The 12817-nt window shown below is 40.7% G+C and overlaps 1 protein-coding gene across 4 annotated transcripts in view; it reads left to right on the top strand.

Moving 5' to 3' along the window:
* Nucleotides 1–12817, top strand: part of FBXL13 (F-box and leucine rich repeat protein 13) — a 197825-nt gene that overhangs the window by 51366 nt on the left and 133642 nt on the right. For all 4 annotated transcript variants that reach the window (XM_084630203.1, XM_084630205.1, XM_084630204.1 and 1 more), the window contains one exon: nt 1845–1940. In XM_084630203.1, the coding sequence (XP_084486329.1) occupies nt 1845–1940 (96 nt within the window). The remainder of the gene's footprint in view (nt 1–1844; nt 1941–12817) is intronic.

The raw sequence follows: 12817 nt of genomic DNA on the forward strand, positions 1-12817 counted from the left end.
GTGGGCAAACTTGGTGGGCTGGAAAGATCCATGCCTGCAGTCTATAGTTTACTAATGATTGTCTCAGATACAGAACTGCTTGTCTGGGTTTCTTTGTTTGCTCTTTTGAAATGTTATCTCTTTAGGGTTTTAATAGGTTTTTAGATTCTCCTAGATGCTGACTACTTTCAACTCGCATTTTAACATCAATGGGAGTTGGAAGTGCTCAGGATCAGGCCTTTAATACAATAGGATTTGATTTCTAACTTGTTAAATTCAAGGGATTATAAAGAATTTAATTGAAAAACTGCTATAAAGGTAATTCAAAGTAGGATTCAAGGAGTTGACTTTATCAGTGAAGCCCTTAATGGTTTGGACCAGGGTTACCTGAGGGATCACCTCTTTCTCTGTGATTTACTGCTACCGTAAAGATCAACAGAGGGGCTCAAGCAGGAGTTCCCTCAGTATTCAACAGGGTGAAAGTCACCTCTAAATCTGAGACAAGTAGCAGAGACTCTAGGAACACACGAAGACCAATAATAGTGACCACACATACATTCACAAGTACATCTAGTCTGTTTTACAAGTTTTATTAATCACAAGCAAGATTATGATTACCTAAGCGCACATAAATCCTACAAATACCAATGCACAAATTATAAATATAGTCATACTCACAGTCTCAAAAATATTCTTCGTTCCTGATGGATTCCTCACCTATTGATCATCAATAAAGGGATGATTCCTGTTGGGGTTTTGCCCCTAGGCATTCCATTTTACCCAACCAGGGAGCCCTCTTTTATTTTGTGATTCTGACTACACTTAACATTCTGCGTATGTGCATGAAGATATCGACCCTCTTTTCCCTTATCTGTATTTCCAGACCCCATGAATATTGGGGTGCCCCATTTTTCATAGGTTGTTTGTAGTTCCTCTTGTACTTCTCAGGATTTATGCACAACATGTAGCCAGTGGTCAGGACAGACAGCACATGAATAAACAGATGATAAAATAAACTAATTTGCTACAGTGGGTGCCTAGCAATGGATTTTAAAATCCATCAAAGGAAAAAAGCTCTATTGATCTGGGAAATGTAATGAATCCATCTATGTATATATGGAATCTTTTTAAGTTTTCAGTTCTAGTATGTCATTTCATATTTAAAAATAGAATATGCGAGGGCTGAAATATATATTCAGTTTAATCCCATTTCCCTTATGTTCTAGGAGAAGTAACTAACTGTAGGCAGAGGACAAGCTGCTTCTTGAAAGATTATTCTAAGTTGCTACTCCCAAAATGTTTGTGGAGATGTAATTTTTGGGAAGCAATAATGTAAGAGGGATGTGGAAAAGAAAATTCACAATTATATTTCTAGGATACAGATTGCGACCAAATCACTTAGCTTGTGGAGCTTACTAACACAGTGCATCAAGCAATATCAGGCTCTTTACAGAGATCTGTGGGGTAAATTTCATAGCAAACTTTGCCCTAGCTGAGCTAGTCCTGTGAAAGGTGCTACAGACAAGGTGATCTGATATCCTCATTCCTGTGACTCCTCCTTTAAAAATCTTCCTCTCATGACTCTGTTAGCTGAGAAAACTGATCCCTTGATTGCTATATCAGGCACTTGATCATAAGTGGGTGTATAATGCCTTATCTGACATCACATGGCTCTAGAGGGGAAAGTAGATCCTACTTCAGCATAACATACTTCTGTCATATAAAATAGCTGACAGAAGCATTTTAAGTCTGTTTTGGGTTTGAATGTATTTTGTCGTTTTTGTTTTGTGGGGTTTTTTTTTTAGTCTAGTGGTATTTATTAAGCAATAGTTTCTATTTTCATACATTCTGTTTTTCTATCTTAGATCTTCCATTATATCAACTTAATTGATCTGGCAAGATGTGCTCAAGTTAGCCGAACCTGGATGTTGCTAACACAGGCTAGTTCAATATGGACTGATGTAAGTAAGACTGCTTGCAACTATGACATAATAAGAGGTTTAATGTTTTACTTCAACTTCATTTTTAAAAAAAAGGATAAACCAAGCCAGTAGGTTACTTTTTAAAAAGTTATAAGAACTTGGGGTGAAATCCTAATGCCACTGAAGTAAATGGCAAAATTCCTTTTAATTTCAATGTACCCAGGATTTCACCTCTTTTCTCAATTATATAAATATAAATTAGGAGTAACTCCAGTGAAATCAGTTGTGTTACATCACTATAAAACTGGTATAAGTGAAAGGAGAATCACACTATGTATATATTTACAACTTGAATTCATAGTAGGTATACAAATATCAGATCCTTATACTTTCTTGTACAATTTGTATTCATTCAGTGAGTTTCTCTGAATTTCTTACATTCAGGACATTGATCTATACACTTATCTTAAAATCGGCAATAGTCCTCTACTACTGACTATCAAAATATAATAAGTATGTTTTAAGAAAACTAAACACTGAAATCCAAAATAATAATCCAGAAACTGAAGGCTAAAATCCAAATAAAATATATCAAGTATGTTACTATCATAACTAAAAGAATAGTCAAGTTATGAACATGATGCACAGTGTGTTTGTTGTTGTTGAAAATTACAATTTAAAGTTTTGCTTGTCTGCCAGTAGAACACTGACAGTAATAACAAACTCTGAAGTCTGATTTCATTATTCTTCAGTAAAACACCACTTACTACATTCTGGAAACTGCAAAATAGAGAATTTGTACTGTCTCACACAATTCTGAACCTTCTGGTTATTTCAGGAACATCAGGTTATTTATTTCAAAGAGTATTTAGTGTCATTGTCTGACAAAATACATGGGGATAATATGTTTGTAATGTGTGTATTTCATTTTGTCTAATTGTTAGCAAACTATCAAAGTTAAGAAACAATCATCATTAGCATCTCTTCTTTCTGTAAGATAATAAGTACTGTAGGAAGAATTTTAGTGAAGCTGTATGTTAGTATCAGAAACATTAGGAGGTCTCACTGATTACTGCTCTTATGTCCAGAAGCAAGCACTTCCGTAGAAAATTCAAGAAAATTTCACTGAGGTTATTATTCCACTTAAGAGAACTAGACTTTCTTTTTGTGAAACTGAAAGATAGCTACAAGAACATTATGTTATGCAACAAGAACACATTTTACTTTGACCAGAGTATTTTGAATTTCTTATGGGAGTTCAGGTCTAGTGTATGGAGTAGGGGACTTTTTTGGGTGGCACTTGGCTCCATTTGTTTTTACAAAATGTTCTACTTGTTCCTTTAGGAGTCACAACTTACAGAACTCCCTGCAATAGACATGTGGAATGAAGGGTTCAAAGTACATGTTGCCCCTCCATTTCCCTCTTCCTTGTCTAGACTTTTCCCCTTTCACGATTGGCCAATCAATTTAAATAGCATCAGTAGTAAAGGCCACGATAGTACTCATCACCATGCATTTTGACAGGTTTCCACACCCCTTTAGGGCTTATGTCCCGCCTTCTCACCCTGTTTCCATTGGCGCCTAAGTTTCGCGCTATCGGCCATTTTGAAAAAAATTTTGTGCGTGTTTGAATGGGGGAAGTGTTGTGTTTGGATACATTGAGAGCAGTTTAAAGTTTGGGTAAGGCTTTTTTGAAAAAAGGTGACTGAGTAATGAGAGCTGTTAAAGGGCAGGTTATTAAAGAAAAGAGAGGCTGGTAAAGATATGCTATAAAAGAATAGAAAATGTGATACACTGAAAGATTAGAGTGAGAGACATTTGGGTAAGGTTATTGGAAGTGATTGAGTAAGGAGATCTGTCATTAAAGAATAGAGTGTTTATGTTACTGAACACATGCAGAGCAAAACATCCTACCCCTCCGACTGTTAGTGAAACGATAGTCGTTCTGGGCAACGTTCCTGGGAGCTAGCCCCTCCTTTTGATGGATCAGTCAGAGGTTGTTTGACAGCTAGGTCACAGAATGCACTTGTTGAACCAATCCTGTAGTCCCAAGATTTAGAGAGGCTCTTTACCTTACATTAAAAGCTATAAAAACAGGATTAAGAAGGAAATTTAGGAAGCACATGATAAAGTGAATAAAAAAAGCAAACTTTAATTATCAGACAGTTTAAATAGAAGCTCCTCTTTACTTAGAGGGAGGGTGCATGATACTCTTAGCCAATAGCCGTGATGCCTGCATTTAGCTCTAGGGGCAGAAGTGGTGGACAAAGTGACAGAGGCCGAGGACCCAAATAGTGTTTTAAACGAAATCATCAAACCGACAGATGAATGTTTAATGCAAAATGTTGAACGCCTTTTTTTGTTCAGCAAATTACAAAATCTTGCTACAAAACAACACTAACAGTTAGAGCATGTTTTGGGAACTAAACGGGGTGTGTTGTAAAATAAAATGTCAGTTGAAAATAACTGTGTAAAGCGTGTTTTTATGGAGTTCAAGGGGTGTGGAGTTTGTCAAAGGGTCAGTAGGTTGCCTCCGTAGTATACATGCCGTTAGATTACAAAAAGAAAAGGAGTACTTGTGGTACCTTAGAGACTAACCAATTGATTTGAGCATAAGCTTTCGTGAGCTACAGCTCACTTCATCGCTCATGGAAGTTTATGCTTAAATAAATTGGTTAGTCTCTAAGGTGCCACAAGTACTCCTTTTCTTTTTGCGAATACAGACTAACAGGGCTGTTAATCTAACTGGTTTCAGAGTACAGTTTGTCAACAACAACAAGAGGTGTATATGAGCGGCCTGTTCCTCTAACAAAGGCCCACCCACCTCACCTAGCCCGGGCACTTATGCATGAGGGTTATAGGCTCCCTATGGACCATTGCAGAGCAGCCCCAGAACCCCTCTTAAATCATACCATCTTCCGCTTTGGCTGTACCTTTTCATTTTCCACCCCAGGCCCTCTGCATTAGGAATTAATCATAGCCTCTCTGATTTCAACAATGTCTCAGGTCTCTTGTCTACTGCTTCATATTATTTAATGATGTACATCATCTAGGGTTACAGTTTGCATAAGTGTTTTTTTACAAAAATATATTCTCTAGGGGCTTAGACAAAACAACGATCAACAAAATTGTAATTGTTGCTTTGCAGGCACTGCTACAAAGTATCTTTACATTTTTGTTGTTGTTGTTGTTAATATTTCTAATAGGCCGTAGGATAGGGGAGATAATACCTCAAAGTGGAAAAGTGCTTCCGAATGAGAAACGCTTGCCCATGCTAAAGCATAACAACTAACACAGAATGGCTGCCTACAAAACCGTTTCACTAAAAGAGTTATCAACATGCCCCCTAAAACTCAGGACTGCTTTCTTACCCCCATGGTCTGATCTCTGTGGCTTTTTTTAAAATTTGTTTATCCTTGGTTTAGGTTTTAAACAATAGAAAAGAATGTGGGGGGGAAGGGGAGGGCTTCAGATAGGCCATCTCTAAGCTTCATGCAGTCACAAAGCGACGGTTTTTGTCTTTTACAATCAGTAAATGGAATAAAATACTTGTTAAAACTTTCACAAAAGTATCTTTCAATGCAGTCTCACCATTTTTAAAACTTTAGCAGCGTTTAAAAAGCTAGGAAAAAGTCTGCATATAGGTTTGTCTTTTAAACATTTTTATAAAGACAGATCCCTTTATTTAAAGTGTTTATTCATTTACAAAACTTAATATAACTGTCACTTGTATTTGTTAAAAAGCAGGTGAAGATGCAGCCTTCTTATCTCTGATCCACTGGTTTACAGAGGCTGGTTTTGCTAACAGCTGCAAAAGCATGCTGTTTCAAACTGTCCTTACTAAAAAAAATAGAGGGGGAAAACATTTTTATCGCTATACATTACTTTTATAACAGGTTTTCTGTGTTTTTTAACCCTGGATTGTTTCTGCAGACTCACGTGTTGTTGAAACACCTATGCCAAGGGGGTTAAATGAAAAATTGTCTTCAGATGACCTCTTTGAAAAACAAGGCTGACTTTTCTAATCCACTACCTTCAAAAGGCTGTTGCAAGTTTTTCTCACTAAAAACATTGGGGAAAAACTTTCTTAGTCAAGGTTTAGGCTCTGGGATGCTTTTTTATTGGAACACCCCTGTAAGTAAAGGGATGTGTCTTTAGGTGGGTTTTTCTTTTTAAAGTGTTTGTTTAATAAGTTAGAAAAGAGGGGATTTTAGGCATTACTTTACAAATAAACACATTTTTTAAATTGTTTATAGTGTGTGTGTTGGTCACCTTTTGTTACAGGGTACTGTTTGTTTTGATGAGAGCAGAGCAAGCAGCCGCTTTTTTTTTTTTTTTTTTTAAAAAGGGGGGGGGAAAGGGGGGGCAGGAATTCGGAGCTACATTCTTTAGCTTTAATGGTTAAAAAGTTTTTATTTTATATAGTAAGCTTATTTACAGTTAAAGTTACTCTTTTTAGTACAAGTCTTTGGTATCATTTTGTTTTAAAAGCAGACCTTGGGCTTTCTTATTTCTGATCACAATGGCTTCTTTTTTCACATTGTTATTACTGACCATGTTAGTCTAAAACTTTTTGTTTTTAATTCCTGAACTGTTTCTGCAGGCTTACACTCCTTTATTTAGTCCCATTGGCATAAGTGTTTTAATAAAAGGTATCTTTTCGAGGGTTTATTCCTTTACTAGACTTTCACCTCTCTTTTTGTTAAAAAGTGAAAAAAGAAACAAGCTTCTTCTCTCTGATCCAGGAGTTAACAGAATAAGGGAAATATATAAACTGTTACTAGAAACTTGGGGTAATTCTGCCTGCTCTATTTTATTGAAACACCCCTGTAAATAAAGGGCTGTGTCTTTTCAAGTCAATATAAAGCAGAGCTTTATTCCATTACAAAGCTTAATGGAACTAACTTGTGTTTGTTAAAGCAGGTAAAAAAAAGCAACCTTCTTTCTAATCACAGCTATCAGCTGAAAGCCTGTTTTATATTGGGCTTACTGAAAAAAATAACCAGTGCTAGCCTAAAACCTAGGAAAAAAAACTTTTAAAAATTGTTTGTTACTAAAAGCTTATGGTTTTAACTTTTATGAAAACCCCCTTCTAAAAAGCTACATGGTGGGTAAAATGCTGGGGGTCTGTTTCTTTAGATCAGAATAAGGCAGTTAAAGGGGAGGAGGTGTTGAACCTATAGAATCGGTTCAGGAAAATAAACTCCAACACCGTTGTAGAACAACCTCTGATTGGCCCAATCCAAAGGTGGGAATAACAAGTCTGAAAGTTTCGGACTAAACTTTCTGTGTAGTTGCCTCATTTTACAGAAAGATAGGCAAGGTAAAAATCTCTCTTGGTCTTCAATTAAACCATGTGCTCTCTTTCCTCTGTTCTTTCTTTTAATCTATGCTCTTACTGAATGCTTTTTTTTTTATCATGTGCTTACTAAACAGGCTCTGCAGCCATGTGCTCTCTATTTTCCCCCTTTACCTTCCCTAAAAACAGGGCAAGAAAAGATCTTTCTCTCTCCAATTTAGCCATGTGCTCTCTATTTTTCCCATTACTGAATGCTTTTTTTAGTCACTTTTTTTATGTGATTACTAAATTCCCTTTTCTTGCCCTTTTTTTTTTCAACATTTTTTCTCAACCTATCCTGATACTGAATGTTTTTTTTTTATTCACTTTTTTATCATGTGCTTACTAAAGTTACTTTTTAAACCTAGATTTTAATGTTTTTAAGCCAGGTTTTGGCCATGTGCTTACTCAACAGGTTTTGCCTTAGTTTTTAATATTGTTTAATGCTTTAATTCACTTTTTTTATCATGTGCTTCCTAAATTTCGTTCTTAATCCTGTTTTTATAGCTTTTAATGTAAGGTAAAGATCCTCTCTAAATTTTGAGACTACAGGATTGGTTCAACAAGAGCATTCTGTGACCTAGCTGTAAAACTGCCTCTGATTGGCCCACCAAAAGGAGGGGCTAGCTCCCAGGAGCGCTGTCCAGAACAGCTGTCATTTCCCTACCAACAGTCAGTGGAGTAGGATGTTTTGCTCTGCATGTGTTCAGTAACATAAACACTCTAGACTTCGACTCCCTCAGGGAACGGATGGGTAGGATCCCTTGTGGGACTAACATGAAGGGGAAAGGAGTCCAGGAGAGCTGGCTGTATTTCAAGGAATCCCTGTTGAGGTCACAGGGACAAACCATCCCGATGTGTCGAAAGAATAGTAAATATGGCAGGCGACCAGCTTGGCTTAACGGTGAAATCCTAGCAGATCTTAAGCATAAAAAAGAAGCTTACAAGAAGTGGAAGGTTGGACATATGACCAGGGAAGAGTATAAAAATATTGCTCGGGCATGTAGGAATGAAATTAGGAGGGCCAAATAGCACCTGGAGCTGCAGCTAGCCAGAGATGTCAAGAGTAACAAGAAGGGTTTCTTCAGGTACGTTGGCAACAAGAAGAAAGCCAAGGAAAGTGTGGGCCCCTTAATGAATGAGGGAGGCAACCTAGTGACGGAGGATGTGGAAAAAGCTAATGTACTCAATGCTTTTTTTGCCTCTGTCTTCACGAACAAGGTCAGCTCCCAGACTGCTGCGCTGGGCATCACAACATGGGGAATAGATGGCCAGCCCTCTGTGGAGAAAGAGGTGGTTAGGGACTATTTAGAAAAGCTGGACGTGCACAAGTCCATGGGGCTGGACGAGTTGCATCCGAGAGTGCTAAAGGAACTGGCGGCTGTGATTGCAGAGCCATTGGCCATTATCTTTGAAAACTCGTGGCGAATGGGGGAAGTCCCAGATGACTGGAAAAAGGCTAATGTAGTGCCAATCTTTAAAAAGGGAAGAAGGAGGATCCTGGGAACTACAGGCCAGTAAGCCTCACTTCAGTCCCCAGAAAAATCATGGAGCAGGTCCTCAAAGAATCAATCCTGAAGCACTTGCATGAGAGGAAAGTGATCAGGAACAGTCAGCATGGATTCACCAAGGGAAGGTCATGCCTGACTAATCTAATCGCCTTCTATGATGAGATTACTGGTTCTGTGGATGAAGGGAAAGCAGTGGATGTATTGTATCTTGACTTGAGCAAAGCTTTTGACACGGTCTCCCACAGTATTCTTGTCAGCAAGTTAAGGAAGTATGGGCTGGATGAATGCACTATAAGGTGGGTAGAAAGTTGGCTAGATTGTCAGGCTCAACGGGCAGTGATCAATGGCTCCATGTCTAGTTGGCAGCCGGTGTCAAGTGGAGTGCCCCAGGGGTCGGTCCTGGGGCCGGTTTTGTTCAATATCTTCATAAATGATCTGGAGGATGGTGTGGATTGCACCCTCAGCAAGTTTGCAGATGACACTAAACTGGGAGGAGAGGTAGATATGCTGGAGCGTAGGGATAGGATACAGAGGGACCTAGACAAACTAGAGGATTGGGCCAAAAGAAATCTGATGAGGTTCAACAAGGACAAGTGCAGAGTCCTGCACTTAGGATGGAAGAACCCCATGCACCGCTACAGACTAGGGACCGAATGGCTCGGCAGCAGTTCTGCGGAAAAGGACCTAGGGGTGACAGTGGACGAGAAGCTGGATATGAGTCAGCAGTGTGCCCTTGTTGCCAAGAAGGCCAATGGCATTTTGGGATGTATAAGTAGGGGCATAGCGAGCAGATCGAGGGACGTGATCGTCCCCCCTCTATTCGACATTGGTGACGCCTCATCTGGAGTACTGTGTCCAGTTTTGGGCCTCACACTACAAGAAGGATGTGGATAAATTGGAGAGAGTCCAGCGAAGGACAACAAAAATGATTAGGGGTCTGGAACACATGACTTCTGAGGAGAGGCTGAGGGAACTGGGATTGTTTAGTCTGCAGAAGAGAAGAATGAGGGGGGATTTGATAGCTGCTTTCAACTACCTGAGAGGTGGTTCCAGAGAGGATGGTTCTAGACTATTATCAGTGGTAGAAGAGGACAGGACAAGGAGTAATGGTCTCAAGTTGCAGTGGGTGAGGTTTAGGTTGGATATCAGGAAAAACTTTTTCACTAGGAGGGTGGTGAAACACTGGAATGTGTTGCCTAGGGAGGTGGTGGAATCTCCTTCCTTAGAAGTTTTAAGGTCAGGCTTGACAAAGCCCTGGCTGGGATGATTTAATTGGGTATGGGTCCTGCTTTTGAGCAGGGGGTTGGACTAGATGACCTCCTGAGGTCCCTTCCAACCCTGATATTCTATGATTCTCTATTGTTTAATAACAAATCTCCTTACTCAATCACTTCCAATAACCTTACACTGAAAGATTAGAGTGAGATGTTTGGGTATCACATTTTCTATTCTTTTATAGCATACCTTTACCAGCCTCTTTTCTTTAATAACCTTCCCTTTAACAACAGCTCTCCTTACACACACCTTTTTTCAATAAACCTTACCCAAACTTTAAACTGCTCTCAATGTATCCAAACACACTTCCCCCATTCAAACACGCACAAAATTTTTTTCAAAATGGCCGACGGCACCAAATTTTGGCACCAATGGAAACGGGGTGGGAATGCAGGACATAAATCCTAAAGGGGTGTTGAAACCTGTCAAAAATACATGGTGATGAGTACTATCAAGGCCTTTACTACTGGCATCCTATGGAGGATATGTGTGGAAATGTGGGCACACATTGTGAATAAGAACCTAAGTTAGCCAGTTACACAGGTCCTGCTGTGATAGAAGAAAGACTCATTTTACCAATATGTTCAGTGGAGGAGGAGGATGCCCATCTAGGGCAGAAGCAAGGATTCTCTAGAGAAAAGGAGAATTAGGGTTTACATGACAACAGGAGGCATGGCTTAAATCTATGGGCAGAGACGGGCTCCATCTTACGAAGAGAGGGAAGAGCATTTTTGCCAGCAGGCTGGCTAACCTAGTGAGGAGGGCTTTAAACTAGGTTCACCGGGGGAAGGAGACCAAAGCCCTGAGGTAAGTGGGAAAGCGGGATACCGGGAGGAAGCACAGGCAGGAATGTCTGTGAGGGGAGGGCTCCTGCCTCATACTGGCAATGAGGGGCGATCAACAGGTTATCTCAAGTGCTTATATACAAATGCACAAAGCCTTGGAAACAAGCAGGGAGAACTGGAGGTCCTGGTGATGTCAAGGAACTATGACGTGATCAGAATAACAGAGACTTGGTGGGATAACTCACATGACTGGAGTACTGTCATGGATGGTTATAAACTGTTCAGGAAGGACAGGCAGGGCAGAAAAGGTGGGGGAGTAGCACTGTATGTAAGGGAGCAGTATGACTGCTCAGAGCTCCGGTAAGAAACTGCAGAAAAACCTGAGTGTCTCTGGATTAAGTTTAGAAGTGTGTGCAACAAGAGTGATGTAGTGGTGGGAGTCTGCTATAGACCACCGGACCAGGGGGATGAGGTGGATGAGGCTTTCTTCCGGCAGCTCACGGAAGCTACTAGATCGCATGCCCTGATTCTCATGGGTGACTTTAATTTTCCTGATATCTGCTGGGAGAGCAATACAGCGGTGCATAGACAATCCAGGAAGTTTTTGGAAAGCGTAGGGGACAATTTCCTGGCGCAAGTGCTAGAGGAGCCAACTAGGGGGGGGGCGCTTTTCTTGACCTGCTGCTCACAAACCGGGTAGAATTAGTGGGGGAAGCAAAAGTGGATGGGAATCTGGGAGGCAGTGACCATGAGTTGGTTGACTTCAGGATCCTGACGCAGGGAAGAAAGGTAAGCAGCAGGATACGGACCCTGGACTTCAGGAAAGCAGACTTCGACTCCCTCAGGGAACGGATGGCCAGGATCCCCTGGGGGACTAACTTGAAGGGGACAGGAGTCCAGGAGAGCTGGCTGTATTTCAAGGAATCCCTGTTGAGGTTACAGGGACAAACCATCCCGATGAGTCGAAAGAATAGTAAATATGGCAGGCGACCAGCTTGGCTTAATGGTGAAATCCTAGCGGATCTTAAACATAAAAAAGAAGCTTACAAGAAGTGGAAGGTTGGACATATGACCAGGGAAGAGTATAAAAATATTGCTCGGGCATGTAGGAATGTTATCAGGAGGGCCAAATCGCACCTGGAGCTGCAGCTAGCCAGAGATGTCAAGAGTAACAAGAAGGGTTTCTTCAGGTATGTTGGCAACAAGAAGAAAGCCAAGGAATGTGTGGGCCCCTTACTGAATGAGGGAGGCAACCTAGTGACAGAGGATGTGGAAAAAGCTAATGTACTCAATGCTTTTTTTGCCTCTGTTTTCACTAACAAGGTCAGCTCCCAGACTGCTGCGCTGGGCATCACAAAATGCGGAAGAGATGGCCAGCCCTCTGTGGAGATAGAGGCGGTTAGGGACTATTTAGAAAAGCTGGACGTGCACAAGTCCATGGGGCCGGACGAGTTGCATCCGAGAGTGCTGAAGGAATTGGCGGCTGTGATTGCAGAGCCACTGGCCATTATCTTTGAAAACTCGTGGCAAACCGGGGAAGTCCCGGATGACTGGAAAAAGGCTAATGTAGTGCCAATCTTTAAAAAAGGGAAGAAGGAAGATCCTGGGAACTACAGGCCAGTCAGCCTCACCTCAGTCCCTGGAAAAATCATGGAGCAGGTCCTCAAAGAATCAATCCTGAAGCACTTGCATGAGAGGAAAGTGATCAGGAACAGCCAGCATGGATTCACCAAGGGAAGGTCATGCCTGACTAATCTAATCGCCTTTTATGATGAGATTACTGGTTCTGTGGATGAAGGGAAAGCAGTGGATGTATTGTTTCTTGACTTTAGCAAAGCTTTTGACACGGTCTCCCACAGTATTTTTGTTAGCAAGTTAAGGAAGTATGGGCTGGATGAATGCACTATAAGGTGGGTAGAAAGCTGGCTAGATTGTCGGGCTCAACGGGTAGTGATCAATGGCTCCATGTCTAGTTGGCAGCCGGTATCAAGTGGAGTGCCCCAAGGG

This window comes from Lepidochelys olivacea (genome assembly GCF_965140295.1).
Source record: "Lepidochelys olivacea isolate rLepOli2 genome assembly, chromosome: 1".
NCBI classification, from domain to species: Eukaryota; Metazoa; Chordata; order Testudines; family Cheloniidae; genus Lepidochelys; species Lepidochelys olivacea.